At 48.0% G+C, this 22,597-nt stretch overlaps 1 protein-coding gene and 1 long non-coding RNA gene across 5 annotated transcripts in view; one reads left to right on the top strand and one right to left on the bottom strand.

Annotated features, from left to right (window-relative positions):
- Nucleotides 1-294: 294 nt before the first annotated feature.
- On the bottom strand, nt 295-1,843 carry LOC135575328 (uncharacterized). Its single transcript, XR_010465874.1, has 2 exons — nt 1,708-1,843; nt 295-981 (listed from the first exon to the last, which is right to left on the bottom strand). It is a non-coding gene; the product is annotated as an uncharacterized LOC135575328 (long non-coding RNA).
- A 69-nt stretch (nt 1,844-1,912) lies between these two features.
- ZNF423 (zinc finger protein 423) overlaps nt 1,913-22,597 on the top strand; it is a 221,125-nt gene continuing 200,440 nt past the window's right edge. For 2 of the 4 annotated variants that reach the window (XR_010465873.1, XM_065028592.1), the window contains exon 1: nt 2,047-2,642. Coding sequence is in view for 2 of the 4 variants with exons in the window: in XM_065028592.1 (XP_064884664.1) it covers nt 2,603-2,642 (40 nt within the window). In the remaining 2 variants the exon portion in view is untranslated. Of the gene's footprint in view, nt 2,643-22,597 lie in introns of all 4 variants that reach the window. The other 2 variants (XM_065028591.1, XR_010465872.1) reach the window with 2 other exon arrangements.

Genomic DNA, 22,597 nt, shown 5'->3' with positions numbered 1-22,597 from the left:
TATCACAACAATTTTTTTTCCATGTCAACACTGCTTATGTCTTTGTAGAGACTGGAATCGCATCGGGTTTTGTAACGGTGAATCTCCCTTGATTAGTGTTATCCTCATTTTTTAGTTGGGATCGGAATCAGGGCCACGGGCTCTTTAACAATCCATCTTTGTCCCGGATTAGTCTTTCTGAACCCCAAATTGATACTTAGCGCAGTGATGTAGTGGAAGTATATCTTGATTATAGCAGTGTTATAGGAAACATTTTTTATGTCCAGTCTATGGTGGTAATCTGGAGTCATACAGTAGGATAGAACCATAAACCTTTATTGTGACATTAATAAACTCAATAGTTTCTGTCAAATGTTAAGAAACCAGAAAATTGCCACTAAACATCCATTCAAATGTGATGCAGTGTTAGGAAAAATCTTCAGAGTTGTGTACTGAATTCACTTGATCAAATGACAAACCCAGTCCTGAGTTGTTTGGGTTTGGGGAAAAAAGAAAAGAGGAAGATGTTTTTGAGGTGAAGATCACGAGTGGGAAAGCAGTGTCTTCACACAGCGCCCTGCATCCTCTGCCTGGTCCCTTCCTGCTGCCCGGGGGGTGACCAGCTCGGGGTGCACCCGCAAATAAAGTCCCAATTCCTTCCGTTACAGACACCTTCTCTTTGATGTCTGGATGTACAGGCGCGTGGGCTCTCATGGTGGCACAGGCCCATCGCGTGCAGGGATGAGGATGCTCAGAGCGAGTTCCCCACGCGCTGGTCGGGCACATAAAGCATTGGAAGCTCCTTGTTCCTGCAGAGCAGCGCAGACTGTGACACCAACGAGCCCCGTCTAAGTGGGAGAAGAAACTCACCGAGTGTTTATCTTGAGCAATTTCATTTGCGACTTGGCACCGAGCGATCGGTGGGATAACAAGTTGAAAACACTCAGGATTTTTCTAGAAGAAACCTTCCCAGCAGACAGGCGCGGGTGACTCCAGCTCCTGCTAAATTTAACACGTTGGGAAAGGCAAAGTAAATAAATCTTCCCTTCCAGCTCTCCAGAAGCAGCCGAGCGGCAGAAGGATGGGGGAAGGATAACCCCCCCCCCCAAGACTCTTCCCGCGGCCGCTGAGCCGTTCGCATTCGGGGTAGATCTCGCCGCTCCCCCCCACCCCGCTGCAGATCAAAGGCAACCAGAGCCGGCTCCGCGGGAGCTGCGCGCTGCGGAGCCACCGCCGGGCGGGCGGGGCGGGGGGGGGCGGCTCCGCGCGGTTCCGCGCCGCTCCGCGCGGCGGCGGCGAGTCCGGTCCGCGGCGGCGGGTCCGCGTTTTGCGGGCGGCCGCTGTATTTCCCGGGCCGTCCATGGCTCGGTGCTGTTGGCTCTCTCTCCGTCTGATCGGCGCAGGCTGCGCGGGGCTCCCTACGGGATCAGAGCGCTCCCCCGCCGGGACTCCACTCCTCACATCCTCCTGCTGGGACTCAGCTACATTTCCAGCCAAGCCTGGCTTTATTATGTGTGTCTGCACTGCAGCCCCAGCAGCAAGATCAGGAGGAGGAAAAGGAGCCAGGACAAAGAAAAGAGAGGGAGGCTGGCGAGAGCTAAAGAAAATAAAAACCCAGGGCAGCAGCGGCAGCAGCGGCAGCAATGAAGGCAGGAGCGGTGCCACCTTCCAGCGAATAACCCATGGAGGCAGCTAGCGGCCCCGGCATCGATGCAAAGAAGCACTTACCTTGTTCCGCGAAGTGCGTGCGTGCAGGGGAAGGCGGCGGCGAGCGCGGCCGGCCGAGGGGAGCCCACCCGCCCGCTCGCCCAGCTCCGCGCCGGGGACACGGGCCGGCCGCCCCTCGGGCCCCGCGGCCAGCATAAAAAAGGACTCGTCGCCCTCCCCGGGCAGCGGCGGGGGCGAGGAAGGGAGAGGCAGCTGGGGGCGAGCGGGCAGAGCGGGAGGGAGGGGGCCGAGCGCGGCCGGGGGAGGATTTAGGAAAATCGCAACAAGGTCGCACCCCCGGAGCGCCCCGCATTGCCGGGGCCGCTGCTCGCCGGGGGTTTAGACACTTCATTCTCCCCGCGCGCCCTCCCCCACCCCAAAGCCGGGGACCCCGCGCAGGGCTCGACTTTTCTTTTTTTTTTCTTTTTTTCTCTTTTTTTTCTTTTTTTTTTTTTTTAATTATTCCGAAAGTGTGAGCCGGACTGAGAGCCGCAGGGCGCCAGCAAACTTTAAAGAGAACAAAAAGGCGGGTGGGGGCGCAGGCCGGGCTCGCTTTGCGTCGGGAGTATTTGCACATCCGAGGGGGGGGGAGAAGAAAGAAAAAAAGAATAGGAAAGAAATACTGAAACTGTTGCGCCTGTGATTTTTTTTTTTATTATATATATATATTTTTTTTTCCCCTGGGGGGAAGGTGCCCGAGGGGTTGGAAAGAGGAGTTGAACTTGCCGCATTGCAACAGGCAACAGAAGTGAGGAAAAATCAAATAATCGATCCCGCTGCTGCTGCTGCCGCTTCGCCTCGCAAAGTTTGGAGGTGGGGCGGGGTGGGGGGGGAAGAGGGAGAAAGCAGGGAGAGGAAGGGAAGGCAGGGACGGGAGGAAGACGCGGAGGAGGAGGACAAGCCCCGGCGCCCGGACATGTCCAGGAGGAAGCAAGCCAAGCCCCGCTCGGTGAAAGGTAAGGACGCTCCGCCGGGCCCCGCCGCCTGGCCCCGGGCAGCCGCCGCCGCCTCCGCCGCCGCGACGCGGCCAATCAGGGCCGGGTCCCGGCTTGGCGGGGATTGCGAATCCCCCCCCGGTTAGGGCCCGTGGTGGCGGATCCCCCCCCCCCTCAATCCCCGGAACGGGCGGGCTCCCCACGCGGGGCCGACGCCGTCAGTGCCGGGGGTGCGTGCGTGGGACCGGCCGAGACTCGCTGGCGACACGTGTCGCGATAATTGATGAAAGAAGCCGGTAGCATCGTTGGGGCGGGGGAGGGAGGAAGGAAGGAAAGTTTTGGCGGTGATGCTCGGAGCACACTCGTGTTTTAGCCGCTGAGCTTGAAATTAGTGTTTCTTTATGATTGGGAATAGTAGCGCCGTCTGTTTCCTCGCGCTGTCCAATGCGCGCAAGGGTGGTGAAAGAAGGGGAGAATTAAAAGCGGTTTGATAGATAGGACTTGAAAACTTGCTTGGGCTTGAAGAAACAATAGCCAAATTTAGTCAGGGCTGCATTAGTAAAGGTTAAACATTAAACTTCGGGTGTTTTTCACCATCCACAGCAAAAGGGGTGTTTAAAACCTCCTGTTTATAAGAAAACTGCTGGCGAAACGTAAAGGGAGGGCCGTGGCCATCCCGTGCTGTATTGCATGCCTTGCCAGCTTTTTGACTTTGAAGTGAAGTGGTGCGGGGGGGGAAGGCGTGATTTCGGAAGCCTTTTGCTCCCAGCGGCGAGGAGGTTAGCTGGTCTGGGCTGAGGTTTTATTGTCCTCTGCACAAAGCAGAAGTCACAAACTCAGTGGTCCAGGGGCTTTGTTGTAGCAGCACAAAAGGATCATAAATTCGGATGCCTAGAAGATGAAACAAAAAGTCTGAAGTGTTTGTAATTAAGTAACTTGGCGGTGAACAAAATCAGCGTGCAGTTAATCAACCAGCTAAAGAAGGAATCGAAACACCATCCAGGGCCATTTTATATTATTTGTGAAGTATCCACTGTTTAATAGATGATTGCAATGTAAGTTGTACGTGCTTCAAATGTTTAGGAAGTTTTTGTCAAGTCCTTCGTCTTTATCCGAACCCCCGAATCATGTTCCCCCCAGCCTAACGGTACTTCCAGCGTTGTGCTGGGGGGCAGGTTTGCAGCGTGGCGGTGTGACCCTCCGCCATCCCAACAACCTCTGCTAAAGGAGCCACTTCAGTAATTGGTAGATGAACGTTCTGGTCCGCGGGCAGAAGAAAGGGCAGAGCCAGAGCTATTTCTAGGGGATGCTCAGAAACGCGTTGTTTGAGACGAAAAGGATGGCAGTTTGAGGACAGCGGCGCAGGCCGCGGGTCGTGACTTCCCTCGGATCAGGGCATCACGTTTAGAGGCCGGGCCTCTGGAGTTTAAAATATTTTTCTGGGCTAAAGTGTCGCATTTAACGTTTAGGAAATAGTTCGATGCCAGTGAAAACTGTGTTTGCTCTAGAAGCTCGGTTAGTAAACATTGGCATTTCATGCCATAATAATGTTTATTTTTTTATTAGTTATTTGTTTCCTACCTCATTACTTTTTAGGTGGCAATATCTCTCGCAAGGGGTTGGGACTTAGTAACGAAATGTTGAGCCTAATTGTAATACAGAACGGATCACTATTTACAAGAGCATTTGTATGAATCGAAGCAGGTAACTTCCTGGCAAGTCATAGCTAAGAAACATTATCCCTGTAATGTAGAAATATCTAGAAGGTCCTTTCAACAGTGAGCTGGGTGAAGCCGAGTTTTTAAAAATTCTAATTATTGCTGTAGTCTCTAGGCAGAAAAAAAAATGTCTTTTCAGCTTCAGCATAAAGTGGCTGTAAATAACAGTTCTTAGCATGAGCTGAATAACAGGGAGTCTGCAGAATGAGCTGAATCTGGGTGAAATTTTGGATAATAGGATGCGACTCATCCACGGATGTAGGATAAAGAATTTCTTCCTTTCTGAATATTCATCCATATCGTCTGCTTTTAAAAAGTCTGTCATATACATTTAGTAGTCCAGGGAGTTGGCAACCCAGTAGATTACCACAGTACACGTTTCCATGGAAATAATTGAGATGTAATAAATAAAGGCACTCTGAGGTCACAGGTTTCCCAATTCAACTGAGAAGAAAACAAGCATAAATTATGTGGATATATGGGTAGCATTTAGGACTTAAAATAATTTACCGTCTTTCTCTTTTCTGTGTATTTATTTCACTTTGTATAGCACTTTTGCCATTTATTAACCACTACTGAAATTTGCGCATCCTTTTTCATTCAGAAAGATTATGCACTAAAATAGAATCGGTGTGTGCCTGTGATGAAAGGGAGTATTCTGCAAGTGAAAGGCAAGTTGCCCGCGTGTTAACTGGGAGCGATGCTGACTTTAAAGAAGTGACTGACAGAAGCATCAGATGCTGGCAACTCTTAGATGTGTGTTCTTTAAAATGAAGTGTTTGCAAACCCAAACTGGATGCCAGCGAAGCTGCAGGGCATGTGGCCCCTGTGCTGTATTGTCTCAGGTTCAGCCTGGCAGAAACTTGCAGTGATTCCTGCAGCTGGAACTCCAGCAGTAACCGTGGACTTTCCCCTGATGTGGGATTTATGATTTGCAATACAAAACGCTGATTTGTTTTGATCATTGGTTTGTGCGAACTTGGAGATATTAACCTCGTAGCTGGTGGCTGGGGACAAAGTTCTGCTTGGCTTAAAGGAAGGTTGTTTCAGATCAATGGGGATGGAGTAGAGGTAGGAGGGGTTGAGTCTTTGTTGGCTCACAAAATAAATGCTTCGGTGACGGTGTGGTGGCAGCAGTGATGGAGTAAAACACTGGCCTGTTCTGAAGCTCTGCCTCGCATCACAGACGAAGGCTGGGAAGGTAATTCTCCTCGGCACAGACCCTCCTTCCGCCCCGTTGCCAGGCGCCTCCTCTGCTGAGGGCTTTTTCGGTTGTGTGTACGGAGTTGTACCTTCCTCAGTGCCATAAAAGCCACGTGCTCCTGAACCCAGCGCCGGAACACAGTTGTGAACATCCAAACACGCTGTCTGTCCCCCATTAAAAGTGGTGGGGAGCGATGTCAACACCGGTGCCCTTCAGAGTTTGTTCTGTGGTGCCAGCTCCGGGGAGCGGTGGGCGCTGAGCAGGGTGCGTGTCCACCGCCCCCCGCATTGAACTGTAGTTTCTGTGCTGCAAACTGGGGCCTCTGGACGCAGTTCTGTAAAGCAAAGTGCTGAGGGGCTGGTAACAGGAACCTGTAGGTTTGCAGTCCCCTGTAATTTTAATTGAGGAATTACTAGATTGAGATTTGCGCCGGTACAAGTTTCTAAGCATCAAATGCGAGTTGGCTGCTGAATTTGACAGTCCTGCAAATTGCTGTCAGCTTGCAAGGGTATTTTGCGAATAAACGTGCTAGTTGGTAATCAAACTGTTTTGCAAAAGAATGCACTAATTAAGTCTAGATTTGTTATCCTACTTGAAGTTGCAGAATTGCTGTCATATTTTTTTGCTTTCAGTTGGCAAAAAATGCTGATAGAAACTTTTGATGCACACCCTACCTGCCTCATTTGTGTCAGTCAAGAGGGGAGAAGGGGGGTTGCTCGCTACTTCGTTATCTGCAAAGTAAATAAAAATACTTCAACCATTTGCCGAGTTCCAATTAGTTGATTGCTATGAATGATCTTCTTTAAAGGAATGCTGTTTTACCTATCTGCGCATACAAAGGTTTGATTTTGAATGCCTCGTGAAAAGGATTCTCTTTGTCTTGATTGATGTCAAGAATAAAAGCGTGATGGTAATATCCCTTTGAAAGCTATTGTATTGTCAGCTCTGGCTGACAGCAGGAGGCCCTCCTAGCGCTATAGATTAGCGCTGTGAAAACACTGACATTTTCTTTGTTATATTGCTGTTGTTCTGCTTGCAAAGTCAATTATACAATGTCGGAGCTCAGTTACAGAGTTGACTGTGGAAGTAACAATGTCTTTCATACTTGTCTTAAAGATATAATTTTCCTTTTTTCCCAGCTGATAGAGAAGAACCTGAAGGTACTGGCACAGTACATTCTGCAAATTAAATTTTGACAAGTATAATCATAATTGCCAATTGGAAGAGACTTGTGCGATTATCCTTTAATTTTACAGTTCATTCAAGTTTCGGCGGAATTTTATTGATACAGTGAAAGCAGCAGCTAAAATTGATAAAACTCATATCAAATAAGATTACGCTCGTGATTGTTCTTTATCAAGTGTAGCTTTTGGGGGATTAGGAATAATTGGAGATGTTGGTGTTTCATTGCGGGGCTGGTGCCCTGAGAGCGTTTGAATCCGTGCAGCACACCGAGCGTCGCCTTCAGGGATTAGCCCGCAGTTTTTAATTTTTGCCTGTGTATTTTGCTCCAAGCCCAGCAGCGTTCTCCCCTCAACTCCACAAGTCCCATCTTCCTGCTTTCCGTCCCTCCGGAATGCTTTCCTGGATGGGATCTGCTGGTATTTAACTGGTTTTACCGATTGAAACTCCTGCCTGTGTGCAAACACCTTTTAATTGTGGCCTGTTCCCATTGGTCTCGGTGAATAGAATGAATAAACGCGGCCGAAAATTGACAAGAGTGGGAGACGTAATGCAAAAGGTTTAAGGATGAATGGGGGGAAAATAGAAATCTCGTGTGTTAAGTGGTGCTACATTGATGAAAAACAACTACCAGAGAAAGCCTCTGATTTCTTTTCTTTCTTCAACAATATTTGTGTATGATCAGCACAAGTTAAAGAACATCATTCACAGCTGAATTGCCTCAGATAGCACGTGCAAAAAAATAATCAGAGAGCTCTTGTTAGGACATTAATTGTAGGATTTCTCAATTACTATTATAAACTAATAGAGTAACAAAAGATTCCGCAGTTACCAGTAATTTGTCAGGATTTATTTTGTTTTTCTTCAATAATTGAAAATTAATGTCTTGAAGTGAAAGCAGATGTTCATGCCATCCTCTGAATTGGATATAAAAATGATGTTTTGTAGATGCATTAAGCTTGTGTAAATACAAATTGACTTATCATAGCCGGGGCTTTGGCTTGCTTTAGCTATTGTGTGCTGTCAAATTAACTTTTAGGTTAAACCTGGGTAAGTGGTTTCAGCCGGGTTAAATTGACTAAGCCAAGTGTTTGGGGAGGCACCCAATGATCAGTTATTACAGTAAATGTTTTAAAAAACCTGCTGGCTCTGCAAATGATGATACTTTCTCATACTGTAGAATTAATATTGACTTCTGTTGTGATAAATGCGCTCTTAGTTGTTTACTTGGTGATTTTTACTGAACTAGTTAATTTATATCTTCCCCCCCCAATTCTTGAAATCAGTTTCAGTGCATTAAAGCATTTGGAAAACGCAAACCACATGCTTTTTTAAAAAAGAAATAACCTCTTGGTCTTACACATTAGCCTGCAATCTCTACAAGAGCATAGCTTTCTTCATGCAGTGTAGTATTCTCTTAAACAAAACATTATTAATTACCCACAATAATTGAACTGTCTTCTAAAATTGCCTACATCAGCCCCTCATCACTCCATCAGTGTTCTCCTTAAATGCCTCTGCAAAAGCTTGGCTATTATGTTCCCTTGTATCCTAGTAGATGCGTTGGAGTAATGAAATACTACTGATAGAAACCCTACAACAGACTCTTGCTAAAGCCTGATGGACAGGTGGAGGGTTCTGGTGCACGTGTGGACACAGACCTGGAGCAAACGGGACCAGCCCCGAGCTGCCCGTCCTGCGCACGTTTCTTCAACGCAATTGTAAAGCCTAGAAGTAGATTCTTGTGCATTTTCTTTCCCCGTGTCTATGAGTAAACGCAGAGAAGCTGGTTCCTCGTTCCCTTAGAAAAATAAGGTGGTGCGAGTTTGAAGTGCTACATCTTCTTGACAACACGTAGGCGCATCTATGTGTGCAGCAGTGAATTATGGTGGTTTCGCGGAGTCGCTCCGTTCTGGGGAGTAGCAGGATGTGCAGAGACTAAATGGTCTCTTGTGACATTTCCAGCTGCAGAAGGCCCGAGCTTTGACCTCTCGCAATGGTTTGTTTTCTAAAATGCAAACAAAGGGACCCGATGGGGTTGGAAACTGGGTGATGCTGTTCAGAACGGGCTCGCAAATCTCGTTGCGGTACAGTGAACTGGCATTAGCTTTCCAGTGTACGACTTATTTCGGATAGCACTCCAATACCCATCTGAATCTGGGGATAAGTAGCTTCATTATATTGTTTGCATTTGCTTAGAAAGAAAACCTTTTCCAGCCACAGATTAGGCAACAGAAAGACCAATTTGCAGAGCTCGTAAATGCCACTTGTTAATCATATGCAGTACAATTATTAATTATTTCTTTCTTTCCCCCCTTGGATGTATTAAGTCAACTTTTTAGCTTTTTATGTAATTGAAATTTGCCCTTTTGTTACCTGGGCATGAATTATTTTTGAAATGTTGTCATTACCCGCCCTGCTGTGAGGTTTATCTCTTCTGTTCATCCTAATTAAATAAAACATCCTGTTGTTCGCCCGTCTCGCGTTGAAGCGAATTACCTGCCCGCAGGCTCGCGCTGGCGTCGGCCACGCGTCTCGTCACCGCCGCTGTCGACTAACACGTTTACTTTTAGTTTCTAATTTCAAAGGGCTCGGTTGGTGCAGTGTGACAGGTGAACGGTGAATGCTTTACAGGACTTTCAAGAGCTGAACAAACAGTGAAGGACTTATTGCTACCGCAGCGGCGAGTACACATGTGGGGCGGCCTTTGTGGCAGAGGAGCGTTGCCTTTTGCTGGATAAAGGCCACTCGGGAGACCTCAAGGGCTCGCTTGGGTGAAATAATCTCGGTCGTGGTCTCATTTAAACCCACCCTACCCGTGTGTTCTCATGGGCAATTTCCAGCGGGCTTGATCTCGGCTCTCTTTGTAGCATCACCCGCCGTCGTGTTCTGGGGTCTGGTACTGATAATGAAGGCGGCTTCAGAAGCGGAACAGTTGGAGCTTCTTTACGCAGAAGTTATTTCCAGTTCGTATTAGAGGAAGTAAACAATGCATTTGGGTTGTAACGCAAAGGGAAAGGTCCCTGCTTGTAGAGAAATGGTTTGTTTAAGGCTCTGATAGCGCTACGGAAAACATGCTGCTCACTGGTGAAATCCTGTTATGGCTACAAGTACAAGAGTTAACAAGTTGCGGTGCTCTGGTCTCTGTTGGCTCCCGCTGGGCTCTGGAGGTTTGGTCAAATGTGGCCTAATTCTGCTTTCTAAATATTAAAAAAAAAAACAAAAAAAAAACCATACAGAGGGCAAAAAGACAAGTTCTTAATATGCATATCCTGGGAAAATCCTAAACCAGTATTTTTACCCCCTCCAGTCCCAAGGCTAATCAAAATGCCTTTGTTTCCACATCTACCATTAAAATCTGTGCCTCCCTGGGTTGTGTGCCGGCTGTGCGAGTTCAACCACTCCATCGGTTGGGCTCACAAAAGCTGTTACTGCTGTACAGGTCATTCAGAGATGGGATGCAGCTCCAGGTGAGGTCCAACAGCTGGTGTTTAATTAGCAGCTCTGCTCGTTCCCTAATGACCCTCACCTGGCTGGGATGGGCTTCTCCCGGGTTGTCTGGTGATGGCTGGAACTCCCTTCACATGGTGGGGAGCTGAGCAGTAACGAGGCAAGTGTTATTAACACTTGTGTCCCTCGGAAAGAGGGTGTTTGGAGCTATGTGGAGATGAAGTTCTTTGCTGGGTGAGCATCTAGGATCCACTTCTGCAGTTTTTAGGGTGAGTGCAGTTTTTCTTCTTGGCGTTAACTGAAGCTGGGTTGGATGTTTAAATCTAAACGGGTAACATAAGTCCAAGCTCCCTGAATCTGTTGGAGACCTAATGGTGTTAACCAAGATTCCTCTTGCTGTTGGAGGACTGTGAGTAGCCTGAGGTGATATTGGCCACGGGTCGAAACCTCTGAGCGGGGATGGGTTCTTATTCTTATTCCTTGCATTGGAGCTGAAAGAACAAGAGGAGCAAAGAGTTTTGATGGGAATATTCAGCATCCAGTGCTGCAGAGAACATCTCCTGCTGTTTGTATGGGATTGCTGATGGGGGTGTTTCTAGGAGAGGTGGGCAGGTGCAGGGGTGCAGCAGAGAGAGAGACCTGGGTTGTGCTTAACATCTGTTCATGTAAGCAGGTACAGATTATGTGAGCAAAACTGACTGTGACTCTGCATCCTTTCAGTCTCCTGTCCCCAGATCTGGAAAGGTAAAAGAAGGGTGAGAAAACACATGGTAGAAGGATGGATTTAGTACCCGAGGGAACAGAAATACTGAACAGAGAAAGATGGAAATAAAATAGGGAAACTGTTGCTGGTGGTTGAGTGTAGAGGGTGCCTGATGTTTAGATGTAAAGTTTTGGCACAGAGGCTTGCTTACCTGGAGCTTTATCTATATTATTTTTAACTTGTAGTTCAAAGACTTAGAGAAGAAACAGATCTGGAAAGTGACTCGAAACCTATGGAAAAGGGTGCGATTCAGCATCAGCAGAAAACACTAGAAATGTAAAACACTTGAGGTAGTTTTTTGCTCTTAACAGAGAGTACCTGTGCTTTGCTGTCCTGAGGAGTGTATTTGTTGTGGTTTGTAGTTGTTTTCTGTTTAATATAGAGAAGTGTGAGGACAATGGTGATTGCAGTCATTAATTCTGGAAGTTTCAGCTGTTTTATGACCACGGCAGCAGCTGAACTTGGCCTGTGAGGACTCCTGATCGTTCAGGGTTTTCAACACTTCTTATGTGAACGCACACAAGTATATATAATATATGACATATTCACATTGATGTGAAAGAGGAGGTCCGGAGGAGTAGGTAGTATCTTTTGTTAGAACAACTAATAGGGTTGCAAAGGAAGTTTTTGCTGCACACGTGTTCCTTTTGCTCTGAAAAAAAAGCAGCAGTCTTCTGGCTATTTTGCTTGCTAGGTAAACGCAGCTTTGCTTTAATTTACATATTCAAGCTCTTACCCAAATTTCTCCTGCTTCATTAGATTACTCACATGAGTAAAGATATACTGGATTACGTAGTAATGCCAAGCTTGTATATTATTTATTGCTGAGTTCTGAGGATGCGTTTCAGTTCGTGGCCTCCTTTATTTCTAGGAAAATGGCATGCCTTGCCCTTCATAATTTCCTTGCTTTTACTGACCAGACTGTTCCCCCAGAGGGCATGTGGGATGTGGCAGAGTATTGAAAATACTGGGATGGAGAAGTAGAGAAGAAGGGCTGTGTGTGAATTGCACCTTATTTATGTTTATACTAGGTTTATATGGCAAAAATAGTGTATTGCTGGCAGTAGACTTTGTGGGGAATGTGGTGGGCAACTCGTGGTGAGAAAGTTGTTGCCTGAAGATTATTTTTTTTAAGGATAAAGAAGTACTTTCAGTCTAATTCTGAGCATCCTTTAGGAGTAGGGTACAATATATTATGAGCCATTTTAAAATGAAACTATGAGTGCTTCTACCGAGTCTCCCCTAATGCTTGTGTGCGAGCCCACTGATTTGATTCCCTTCATTTCAAGGGTGTTTTCTTTCCTAATTTCTTTTCTGCTTGATAACAGATAAGTGAGATTTGTTTTAAAGCTCCCATTTGGTTTCTTTTGATTGCTATTTTTGGTCTTAAATAAACACTCAACAAATAGCTTCTGCTTTTATTCTTCTCGATTAAAGTAAATTCAGTAATATACCCGAACTCAAAGGTGAGGGTCTGAAAAACCTCCCGGCTCAGAGATCCTTGGCAGGGAGCTGGTGTGAGCGGTTTCCAGTGTGTCGAGGGGTGATGTGGAGCTGCTGGGCATCCCTGGGGGGACAAAATCCCCCGCAATTGGCAGGAAAATGCAGCTTTGGTGGGGCTGTTAGTGGCAGGGTGTGCGGGTGCTCTGCTGTGCACCAGGAATTCACCCAAAGACCAAATGTTTGTTTTTATAAAGAGGTATCTCTGCTATGATTTTTTTTTTTTTCCTCCTTGCCAGTAGGTCTGTATGCAAAATGCAGCTCCAAAGAAAATGCATAGAAAAATGAGCTTTTAATTTGTCACCTGCTGCTGAACCACCCTGTTCTCCTCGAGATGCCAAGTTGTAAATGAGGCTTTTGTATCCCCGCACACGGCCATCCAAGAAACGTTCTGCGTGTCGTGGCTGTCAGTGGCGCAGCTCAAGACATCAGACCGGTGGCTTTAAACTGCTGCTGTCTGATTGGTACGAGCAAAGGCAACACAGCCCGAACGTGAGCAAACAAAAAGGCAGGTAGAGAAACCGGTGTCTGCGGTGGCTTGGGAGGTCCTGGCTGCCTCCGGAGCGGGGTCTGCTCTAAGCTTTCTGTCCGGCAATGCTGAGGAAGAAGGAAGCAAAATTGTTTATTTGTGCAACCACTCAAGGAGCTTTTGGAAAGCTCCCTTTATTTTTTTTTTAAAAAGGCAATATTGGTTCTGCAGGTTTTATTTTGGAGAGTGTTGTTTGGCTGCACAGTCTCTGGCCTCTTGCAGTGTGTGCATGTGGCAGATATCACAGCTGACAAACGTGGCTTCTCTCCTCACAAACCTCAGACCACCTCATGAAAGCTTGTGTTGAGGGAGAGATAAGAACCGGGTTGTAATCTATGGTCAGGTGATGATGGGTTGAAGGAAAACTCAGGAGAGCATCTTGTTAGAGCTGCCCTGGCCAGGCAGGGGCATCCACCCTTCCCTGTAGTACCTGAGTGCCTGTATTGATTAGGCAGCTGCAAATTAATAATAGTAGGAAATAATCCTGCCTTACATGAAGGAATTATTGTGCCTAAGTAACCTTGTGACACTATCCTATCTTCCTTCCTTCTCGCCCGTTTTCTTCCTAATATCTGTAGCCTGTGCAAGTGTCGGTGGAGACCTTTGGCAGCTTTGCTTCCCTTCCCACAGCACCTCCCACCTTGCAGCCTGGGAAGCTTGAGAGTGCTGGGTTTTGGGGAACACAGGCTGGTTTCCTTCCCTGGGTAGAAGCTTAGGTGCTGGTTTTTCCTCCCTCCAGTCTTTGCTGTGTTTGCTCCTTGCTGTTCTGCCTCTGCAGCTGTGCAGAACACCAGCGGAGCTCCCTGAGCAGTCGTGCCTTGGGGAAGGTGGTGGGAAGGGGCAGGATGATGCCTGCAGGGCTGGGAGCCCTGGCCACCACTCTGCTTGTGGTGGGACCAGCCAAGGCCATGGCAAGGAGACACAGCAGAATCATCCTGCTGCTTTGGTAAGCTGAAGGCCATTGGTGCTCTTATTACAGGGAATTATAAGTTCACTCTTATGTTGTTCTTGCCATCTACTGCTGGTTGGCTAGATTATCTTTTATTGGCATATCCCAACAGACTCCACAACCTCCCTGGGCAGCCTGGGCCAGGCTCTGCCACCCTCACCCCCAACAAGTTGCTTCTCATCTTTCAGTGGAACCTCCTGTGTTCCAGTTTGCACCCATTGCCCCTTGTCCTGTCACTGGTTGTCACCAGAAGAGCCTGGCTCCATCCTCCTGACACTCCCCCTTTCCATCTTGATCCCCAGGAATGAGTCCCCCCTCAGTCTCCTCTTGTCCAGCTCCAGAGCCCCAGCTCCCTCAGCCTTTCCTCACACGGGAGATGCTCCACTCCCTTCAGCATCTTGGTGGCTGCGCTGGACTCTCTCCAGCAGTTCCCTGTCCTGCTGGAACTGAGGGGCCACAGCTGGACACAATATTCCAGGTGTGGTCTCCCCAGGGCAGAGCAGAGGGGCAGGAGAACCTCTCTGACCTACTGACCACCCCCTTCTAACCCACCCCAGGATGCCATTGACCCTCTTGGCCACAAGGGCACAGTGCTGGCAACTCCCTTCAGCATCTTCATGGCTCTATGCTGGGCTCTCTCCAGCAGTTCCTTGTCCTTCTTAACAGGTTTATTTTGTTCTGAAGTTGTTTTTATTTTTTATTCAATGTTGCCATGTTGGAAAAATGCACACCAGCCCCTGGCTTAAATGTGCCCTGCAACTCTGCTGATGTTTAACCCTGCAGCCCTGGAAGGGAGTGTAGAGAGGAATGCTGATTGGATCGGGGCTGCCGTTACCTTAGGCTCAGCCTGTGAAATCCTGGTTTTCTCCTCCTGGGTATGTCCCATGGCTGTGCCCGCTGCTGCATGAGGTGAGGGCTGATCTGATGGGTTTTGCTCTCCTTCTGTTTCAGGCTCCTTGTCCCGTTGCCTCCTGAGCAAAGGGCTCCCAGGAGCTCGCTTGATTTTTTTTTCTGATGAGCTGGTGGGTAACCCTGTAGCTCGGTGCTTTCTGGGGACAGGGCTGGCGTGTGTCAGCACAGGGCGAGCAGGGCAGGGCGATCCAGGCAGTGTTTGAGTGCTGTTGGTTTGGGTCAAACCTCTTGGACATGAGCCTGTGTTGGGGAGGCTGGTCCATGGCCACCCACGCAGGTTGTGGGTGTGTGTCCACATCTGCAGTGGGCTGATAGGTCACAAAACCCATGGAGATGTCTCCAAGAAATTACTATCGTTGAAGCAAATTCTTGAGTCTGTGTTGAAGGGAAAGATGCAAAACCTTGTGAGCACAGGCTGCAGAAGTTCACTGAAAGTGATGAATAGACCCAAGCTACACAACTGCTCTCTTGTGTGTCTCAGTGGAGATGGGAGCTGTGGAGCAACCCGTGGGATCTCTCGCTGTTCCTGTGCTGGTGGGGCTTGCTGGCGGCAGTGTTGCTGGAGAACAACTCCCTTCTCCATTCTAACTGGGTGGGAAGAATGGCACTGAGATCTCAAGAATAAAGGAGACTTGTTATCCTGCTCTTGGTTTGCACCGTGGGGTGTGTGTCACCAGGTGGGTGATCCTGTTAACCCTGGCAGATGCTGGTCCACCTCCTGGGCTTTGATGATGGGAGATAGGCTGGTAAATCCAGCTCTTTTTGCTAATTTATGCAGGCTTTTTTTTTTTTTCTTATGAGTGAATTTTGACAATGGCTGCCAGACATGGCACCGTGTTCCATAACCACACGTATGGGCTGGCTCGTGTGTCTGGAGTTGTGATGTAGCCGTGACTTGGGGAAGGTCAAAGCCACCCCGTGTCCTTGGGCCCACCCAGCCTTTGGTGTTGTGGCGGTGGCGTGTGCTCGAGTTCTTATTTAGCTTATTTCTCATGTAGCAAATTTTGATGGCTTTCCTTGCTGGCAAAGCAGGGCTGCTTTTTCTTTCCTCTTTTTCCTCATTTGCTTATTTTTAGTGATAAAAGTAAAATAATTGGCTATTTGCCAAGAAGGAAACAAAACCAACAAACAAAAACCCTAAAGCAACCGCAGCATTGTACCTTTCCTTGTTTTTTTTTAAAAAAAATTCCCTTTACGTGTGACTACTGATGTGTCTTTTTCCGTAAAAGCTTGTGGTTCAGCGTTAAACCAATAGCACATCAAAGAATAAAATAAGGTCATTTCTTGTGTGTTTTCCTATTTATTATTAAACTTGTTCAGATGTGGGAAAACATTGTGGTGTGAAAATATGAAGAAATGTTGACTCGTATAAAGGAATAAGAGTAAGGTCTTGAAATAACCTGGTGTGCTTGTGCAATAGCGTTGGTTAGGCTGCAGTCTGGGCTCTCAAACAACCTCACTTAAAAATGCTTTAAATTTTATAAATATTTCTGTCTCTCTCTCTCTCTTTTGCAATACTTAACATACATTGTTCTGCCGTTAACTCCCTGATGCGGAATTCCTAAGTTTGGGCTAATAGAAAATTTGGAGGATTCTTCATTATCTGAACCTCTTGAGAAATACCAAATATGTTCCAGTAATTGTGGTGTAGTACAACAGGGAGTCACACTGGCAGTTTGTTGGAAAGGCTTTTTCCTGTAGTTATGAAAACCATACAACTATTAAAATCCCCAAAACCGAAACCATTGGGATTACTCATATACTTACAGTTAAGCGCATGCCTAAAGGTAGATATATTCAGCGTGCCGGTTTTGACTTGCATTTGATTCCTAGCTTGAGAATGTCAGGAAAAAACAATATCCCTCAATCACTTCAGTCTCGTGCAGCCTTTTTGTTCGGTGCTTACGCAGCCACAGCACTGTGGTTGCGGCACAAGCACCCAGGTTTGCTACAAAGCTATTTATTGATAATAAGAATGGAAAGTCCACAAAATAGTAAGACACTCCAGGCTGTTAGAAGAGAGGTTGACTCAGATTTCTCTCCTCCTGCCATCTCTTCTATTTCTGCCCCAAGTCCTCAATGAAAGTGCACGTGTCACGTAATTTTTCTCTGTTTAACTTATTTTTTTCCATCTTGGTTGTATGCAAAGAGGCTGTAGCGTTTGTCCCTTGGAGAGCAGCGTGAATTTATTAAATGCTGTGAGATGCTGGATGGGTCATAGTGAAATGAAACACCAGTATTATAGTTCAGGTCATAATATTCTGGTTTGCTTTGTAGTTGTTTCATCTTGCTTCCTCTAGAAGATTAGTTTTATAGACTAGAATTAATGGGACAAGGTGGAAAGTGAAGCTTGTTTTATAGCTACGTTATAGGGACTCCTGTCCTCGCTGGCCAATCTCTTACTGAGAAGGTGCTGGCTGCCTTGGTTTTCTGTCCACAAGGCAGAAATAGAGAGAACTGCTACTATTGCTTAGTTTCTCTCTTGAAAGCTTCCTTTGCTTAAATACTTTTTATTCTGTATGTGACTCTCTCTTAGAAAACACTGGCATGTGTCCAAGTGTCTCGATGTATCATCCTAAGGAGTCGCTTAGCGCACCTATTCTTCTCAGGAAGCAAAATGTGGTTTGTGTCTATGAAACTGTGTAAACAATTTGCTTTCGAGACAGAATTTGAAAATACGCAGGTTGTGGGGTATAACTAATACAAATATGTTTTGGTTGCTTTTTTTTTTTTTTAAAGTAAATCCATTTGCAAAGTATCAATATGTGGGGGAATTTAATTTTAAAAACAGTCCCAGCCACTTTGTAGGAAAATATAATGCAGTACATAAACTCATTTTAGACACTACTTATTCTACCGTGTCCCATTAGTTGATGTTTGCATAGCGCTTTGAAAATGTAAAGCGCTATATAAGTGCTTATTATTACTACATTATTATTATTCTCCCTCTTGAAAAAAGACCCTCTAGGGAGAGTGAGACTTGCTTTGCATTTCATCTGTAGTGCAGATCCCACAAGAAATATACCCATTTGTTTTGGTTTTTACGTTCTTCCCTCCCCACTTCCAACCTTCTGGAAAAAAAGTGTTTTAGAGATTAGAGTTCTTATTTAGCTTATGCTTGGTAACTACACCAAAGAGAGTGTTATTTGAAGGCATATAAAAATCTTAAAATGGCTTTTTATTCCAATCTGGGAAATAAAATGACTCGCTGCCCTGACCTGTGTCCCCATGGTCTGTGGGTGCTGCGAGGAGCTGGTGACGATGGCCTCTCTGGGGTCCCTTTCCGAGGGACGAGCACCCCGAGCGAGGGGAGTGCAGGGACAGTGCCAGCAAAGCCTTAGAAGAATTTCCTTCCTCTAGAGAGGAAGCGCTACAAGTTTTGCTGTGGTATCACAACTATTGTTTTCCCTTGTAAAGAAAAATCCATCAGTCCCTCATCTCCTTTATGCTCTTTGAGCAGCAGCCTGTATTGCTGCAGGAGAACAAGATTTCAGGTGTTGTAGTGCCCTTTATCCCCTGAATCCTTATCTTGAGGAGGACTTCTAGTGGACAAAGTTAACCATTTACATCTTGAAATCTGAGAGTGATTCCTGTGCCTCTGCATTACACACTGTGCTGCGCCATGGTTGACACTGTAGTCATGGCAGATGACATTTGGGGTGATTTTTGCCTGAGCACCTCTAGACTTGTGTAGTTGTAAACTGGGGAAGCAGTAACTGTGAGCCCCCTTGGAGCGTGGTGGGGAGTGTTCTACTCCTCATGTAGCTCTACCTTTGCTGTGGCTCCACTTGCAGCGTTCCCTGCCGCCTTTTGGGAAGAGGTATGGTGGGAAGGCAAAGAGACCATGAGAAATGTGCAGGATGGTGTTATCACAGAGTGTGACTTGACTTAGATCTGTCACTGGACTTGTCCGTCTTATGTCACCACACATGGCCATTAAAAACGAGGTCACATGTGGCATTTCAGCCTGGTTTCCAGCAGAAGTGGGGTTTTACGCAGCCATCCTTATCTGTGCGTGTGCCCTTCAGTGGTGCTGCCTGAGCTGATGTCCCCAGCCCTGGCAGGGGGTGCCCATTGCTGGCAGCTGTGGTCTCCAACCTACTAACAACAGCAGAGTGGAAGAAGGGGGAAACCCCTAAAATCAGCTGGAAAGGCTTCAGCAAATGCAGAACAGCCTGAGGTGGTGAGTGCTTGTGGTACTGATGGGACTGCAGCTTGCGGGAGCAGGGATGGGGTGACAGGCTGGGCCAGCCCGACTTGTGTTCAGAGCTCCCTTTCCTTTACTCATTAAAAGTGATTAATAGTTCAGCTGTGTGACTGACCACATTTCCAGGCATTGTCTAAATCAAAGCTGAAGTATAAATGTGGTCTGATAATTTAAACCCATGTGTTATGGTATTATTTTATAAAGGGTTCATCAGCCTTGACAGTGCAGGTTGGATACTCTGGGTTCAGAGAGGAAAGTATCCGGCTGCAGGGAGGTGCAGGGCAGGGATGGGGCTGGCATTGGCATTGGCTGATTGGGACAAGGGATGGGAAAGACTCTGTCCCCCAGGCTGCATCCCCGCTGAAGCTGCCAGCTGCAAAATTACTGCCCAAGAGACTGGCTGTGGGTGTTTTGTTGTGCCCAGGGATTTGTCAGTGTTGGAGAGATAGAATCACAGATGGTTTGTGTTGAAGGGCCCTTCCCAGCTTCCCCAGTTCCCCCCTGCCATGAGCAGGGACATCTTCACCAGCTCCGGTTGCTCAGAGCCCCGTCCAGCCTGGCCTGGGATGTCTCCAGGGATGGTTCATCTACCACCTCTCTGGGCAACGCAGTGGATCACCACACTCACTGTAAAAAAAATTCTTCCTTATATCTACTTTGAATCTCCCCTCTTTCGGTTTAAAGCCATTAGCCCTTGTCCTATCACTATGCACCCTTGCATAAAGTCCCTCTCCATCTTTCCTGTAGGTCCCTTTAGGTACTGGAGGCTGCTCTAAGGTCTCCGTGGAGCTTCTCTTCTCCAGTGGAACACCCCTGCTCTCTCAGCCTGTCCTCCCAGCAGAGCTGTTTCAGCCTTGGGTCATTTCTGTGGCTCCTCTGGCCCCTCTCCAGCAGGTCCATGTGTGTCCTGTGCTGAGGAACCAGAGCTGGACCAGCACTGCAGGGGGGTCTCACCAAAGTGGAGTCACCTCCCTGACCTGCTGGCCACACTCCTTTGGATGCAGCCCAAGATACGATTGGTTTCTGGACTGTGAGTGCACATGGCTGGCTCATGTCCAGGTTTTCCTCCACCAGTGCCTACAGGTCCTTCTCTGCACGGCTGCTCTCCATCCCTTCATCCCCCAGCTGGGTGTTGCCTTGACCTTGCACCTGACCTTGTTGGTCCCACTTCTTGAGGTTGTCCAGGTCCCTCTGGATGGATCCTGTCCCTCCGGCGTGTCGCCTGCCACACTCAGCTTGGTGTCATCCACAGACTTGCTGGGGGTGTGCTCAATCCCACTGTCTGTCATTGATTAAGATATTAAACAGTACTGGTCCCAGTATGGACCTCTGAGACACACCACTTGTCATGGATCTCCATCTGGACATTGAGCTGTTGATCGCTACTTTGAGGGGTGGTGGGATGTATCAGCATAGCCTTGCATCCCTCCCTGCTTCACTCTTCTAAATAGGAATTCGTTTGAGGGTGAGAATGTGTAAATTTTTATACATGGAAGCTTAAATTCAGAATGAAACTCAGTTCACTTGTGCACCCTGGCTTGCAGATGCATGAGCCTGGTGCAGCAGTAGGTTTATGTGCTTGATACGATGCATGTACAGGAGATGTCCTGGTCTCCCTGTGTACACACCAAGCAAACCCTAAACATGCAGGCACAAAGATGCTCCAAAAACACAACCGGTTTGTGTGGAGGCAAGGGAGAGCGAGCAAATACTCTGCAGAAAATAGAGCACAGCTGCCCATTTTGGCCACCGAGCCCTGGCCGTGATGGGCCACACGTGGCCGTGCTGCGGAGGCCGTGGGCAGCGGGCTGGCTCCCGGGCTGGCCCCCGTGGCGCTGGCACGAGCAGCCCGGGGCCGGGCAGATGGTCCCCCTGGCCGCGGGGCCCCGCTCTTCTGGGAGCGAGTCCCGCTGAGACCGTAACAACAGCAACCCGGGAGCTGGGCAGATGGTCTACTGCGGCCGCCAGCATAATTGCATCAGCTGGTTCCTTCTGCAGCCAGCGGAGCCTCCTATTTGTACCGCTCTGAAATGATCCTGATTTTTTTTTTTTCCTTCTTTTTCTTCCCTGCCTTGTTTAAATTTATGTATTATTTTGTGTGGAGTGGGGGAGGCTGGGGACAGCCATCTGCCGGAGGGGTTGGTGGTGGGGCTGGAGGAGCTGTGGGCAGACAGGCACCTGAACTGGTGAGGCGACCGTGACAGCCTTTTGCTCCTGCACCGTGTGCTGCTCCGGGCTCAAATGATGCTGCAAAGAAGAGCTGGACTGGTGCAACCCTTTCGAGCCCCGGCGGTGCACTGCAGTCTCAGTCCATGTGTGACGTGCCTGCCAGCCTCCGCCTAAATTGCTCCACATCCCCGAGCTGCCGCTTCTGAGCGTGCCAGCCTGAGGTCTGAATAATGCAGCAAACCCCCTCGGTCCCGTCTGTGCCTCCCCTTCCCGGGTGGCAGCTCGGCGCTGCTGCAGGAGCGCTGCTGGTGCTGTGGTTGGGGCTGCCTTGCCTGCCGCCCTTGCTCCTCCTCTGGGCTCTTGTTCCGTGGACAAAGGATCTGCCTGTTCCCACTGGGGTCTCTTCTGTTTACGGGGATTGCTGGCAATTGGGGGCTCTGCAGACTTTCCGAGCTGTGAAATGTTTGTGGAGGGTAGGCTAAGGTGGCTGGTGTCCCCGCAGTTGGTTCCCAAGCATCTCGGTGCTCCTGTGTGTCTCACCCTGGGCTCAGTGGGGAAGGGGCTGGGGGTGATGAAGTGGCACCTGCTGTTTGCTGAGGTTTATTCACTCTGGTTTTAGCTCTCAGCGTGGCACAGGTAGATGCGGTAGAGTTGATCCCAACTTACTGCTGACCCAGAGGTCCCATAATCCCCAATAGTAGCCGGATTAGATTTTGTCCTGCCAAATCCTCCTTCCCATTCCTCTTTATTTTATTTTTCTTTCCACTTTGCAGTACTTTATGCCCAAGCTGACACACAGCCGGCCTCCTGCCTTGACCCTTGCTTGCCTACTCCAGCTGCCAAGAAAACCTTGCCCTTCTTTTGGGAGAAGCTTGTCAGCCTGGCCGTCCCCTTTGTCCCACCCTCCCTGTCCCTTCGCCCCTTCCTGTGCACAAGATTGATTTTGGTGTTTTTGTTGTGTGTCCCCTGGCCCTCAATTAGGCAAATGAGATCTCTTGTCTAACTTTCTAGGTGCGCAACTGATTCCTGTGATGGTGATTTTAGGATGTTGGTCTATACCCATCTATCAGGCTTTTCCACTGGTGTGAGTTCTGCAACACCTTCCGGTTCTGCTGTGACGTGACACTGCCAGTCTTGAGCTTTCTGTGACAGCTGCTGGGAGGGATGGGATGTATGGATGCACTGAGGGTTCTTAAAGCACTGGATGTGGTCCACCTTCATAATCAGAGAGGGGCTGTCCAAGCTCTGCCCACATTCATTGTGGTGGGTCCAGTTAGCGATGCCGTGATACCAACGTGGTGTTGTTACCCTGCCCAGCCCTGGGAATGTCACTTGATCTGCCATGAGCTCCAAACACACAGCTGCTGGTGTTTAACCGAAACTTTGCAAACCT

Source organism: Columba livia, chromosome 13 (genome assembly GCF_036013475.1).
Source record: "Columba livia isolate bColLiv1 breed racing homer chromosome 13, bColLiv1.pat.W.v2, whole genome shotgun sequence".
Taxonomy (NCBI): Eukaryota; Metazoa; Chordata; class Aves; order Columbiformes; family Columbidae; genus Columba; species Columba livia.
This window is presented reverse-complemented; position numbering and strand designations above follow the sequence as displayed.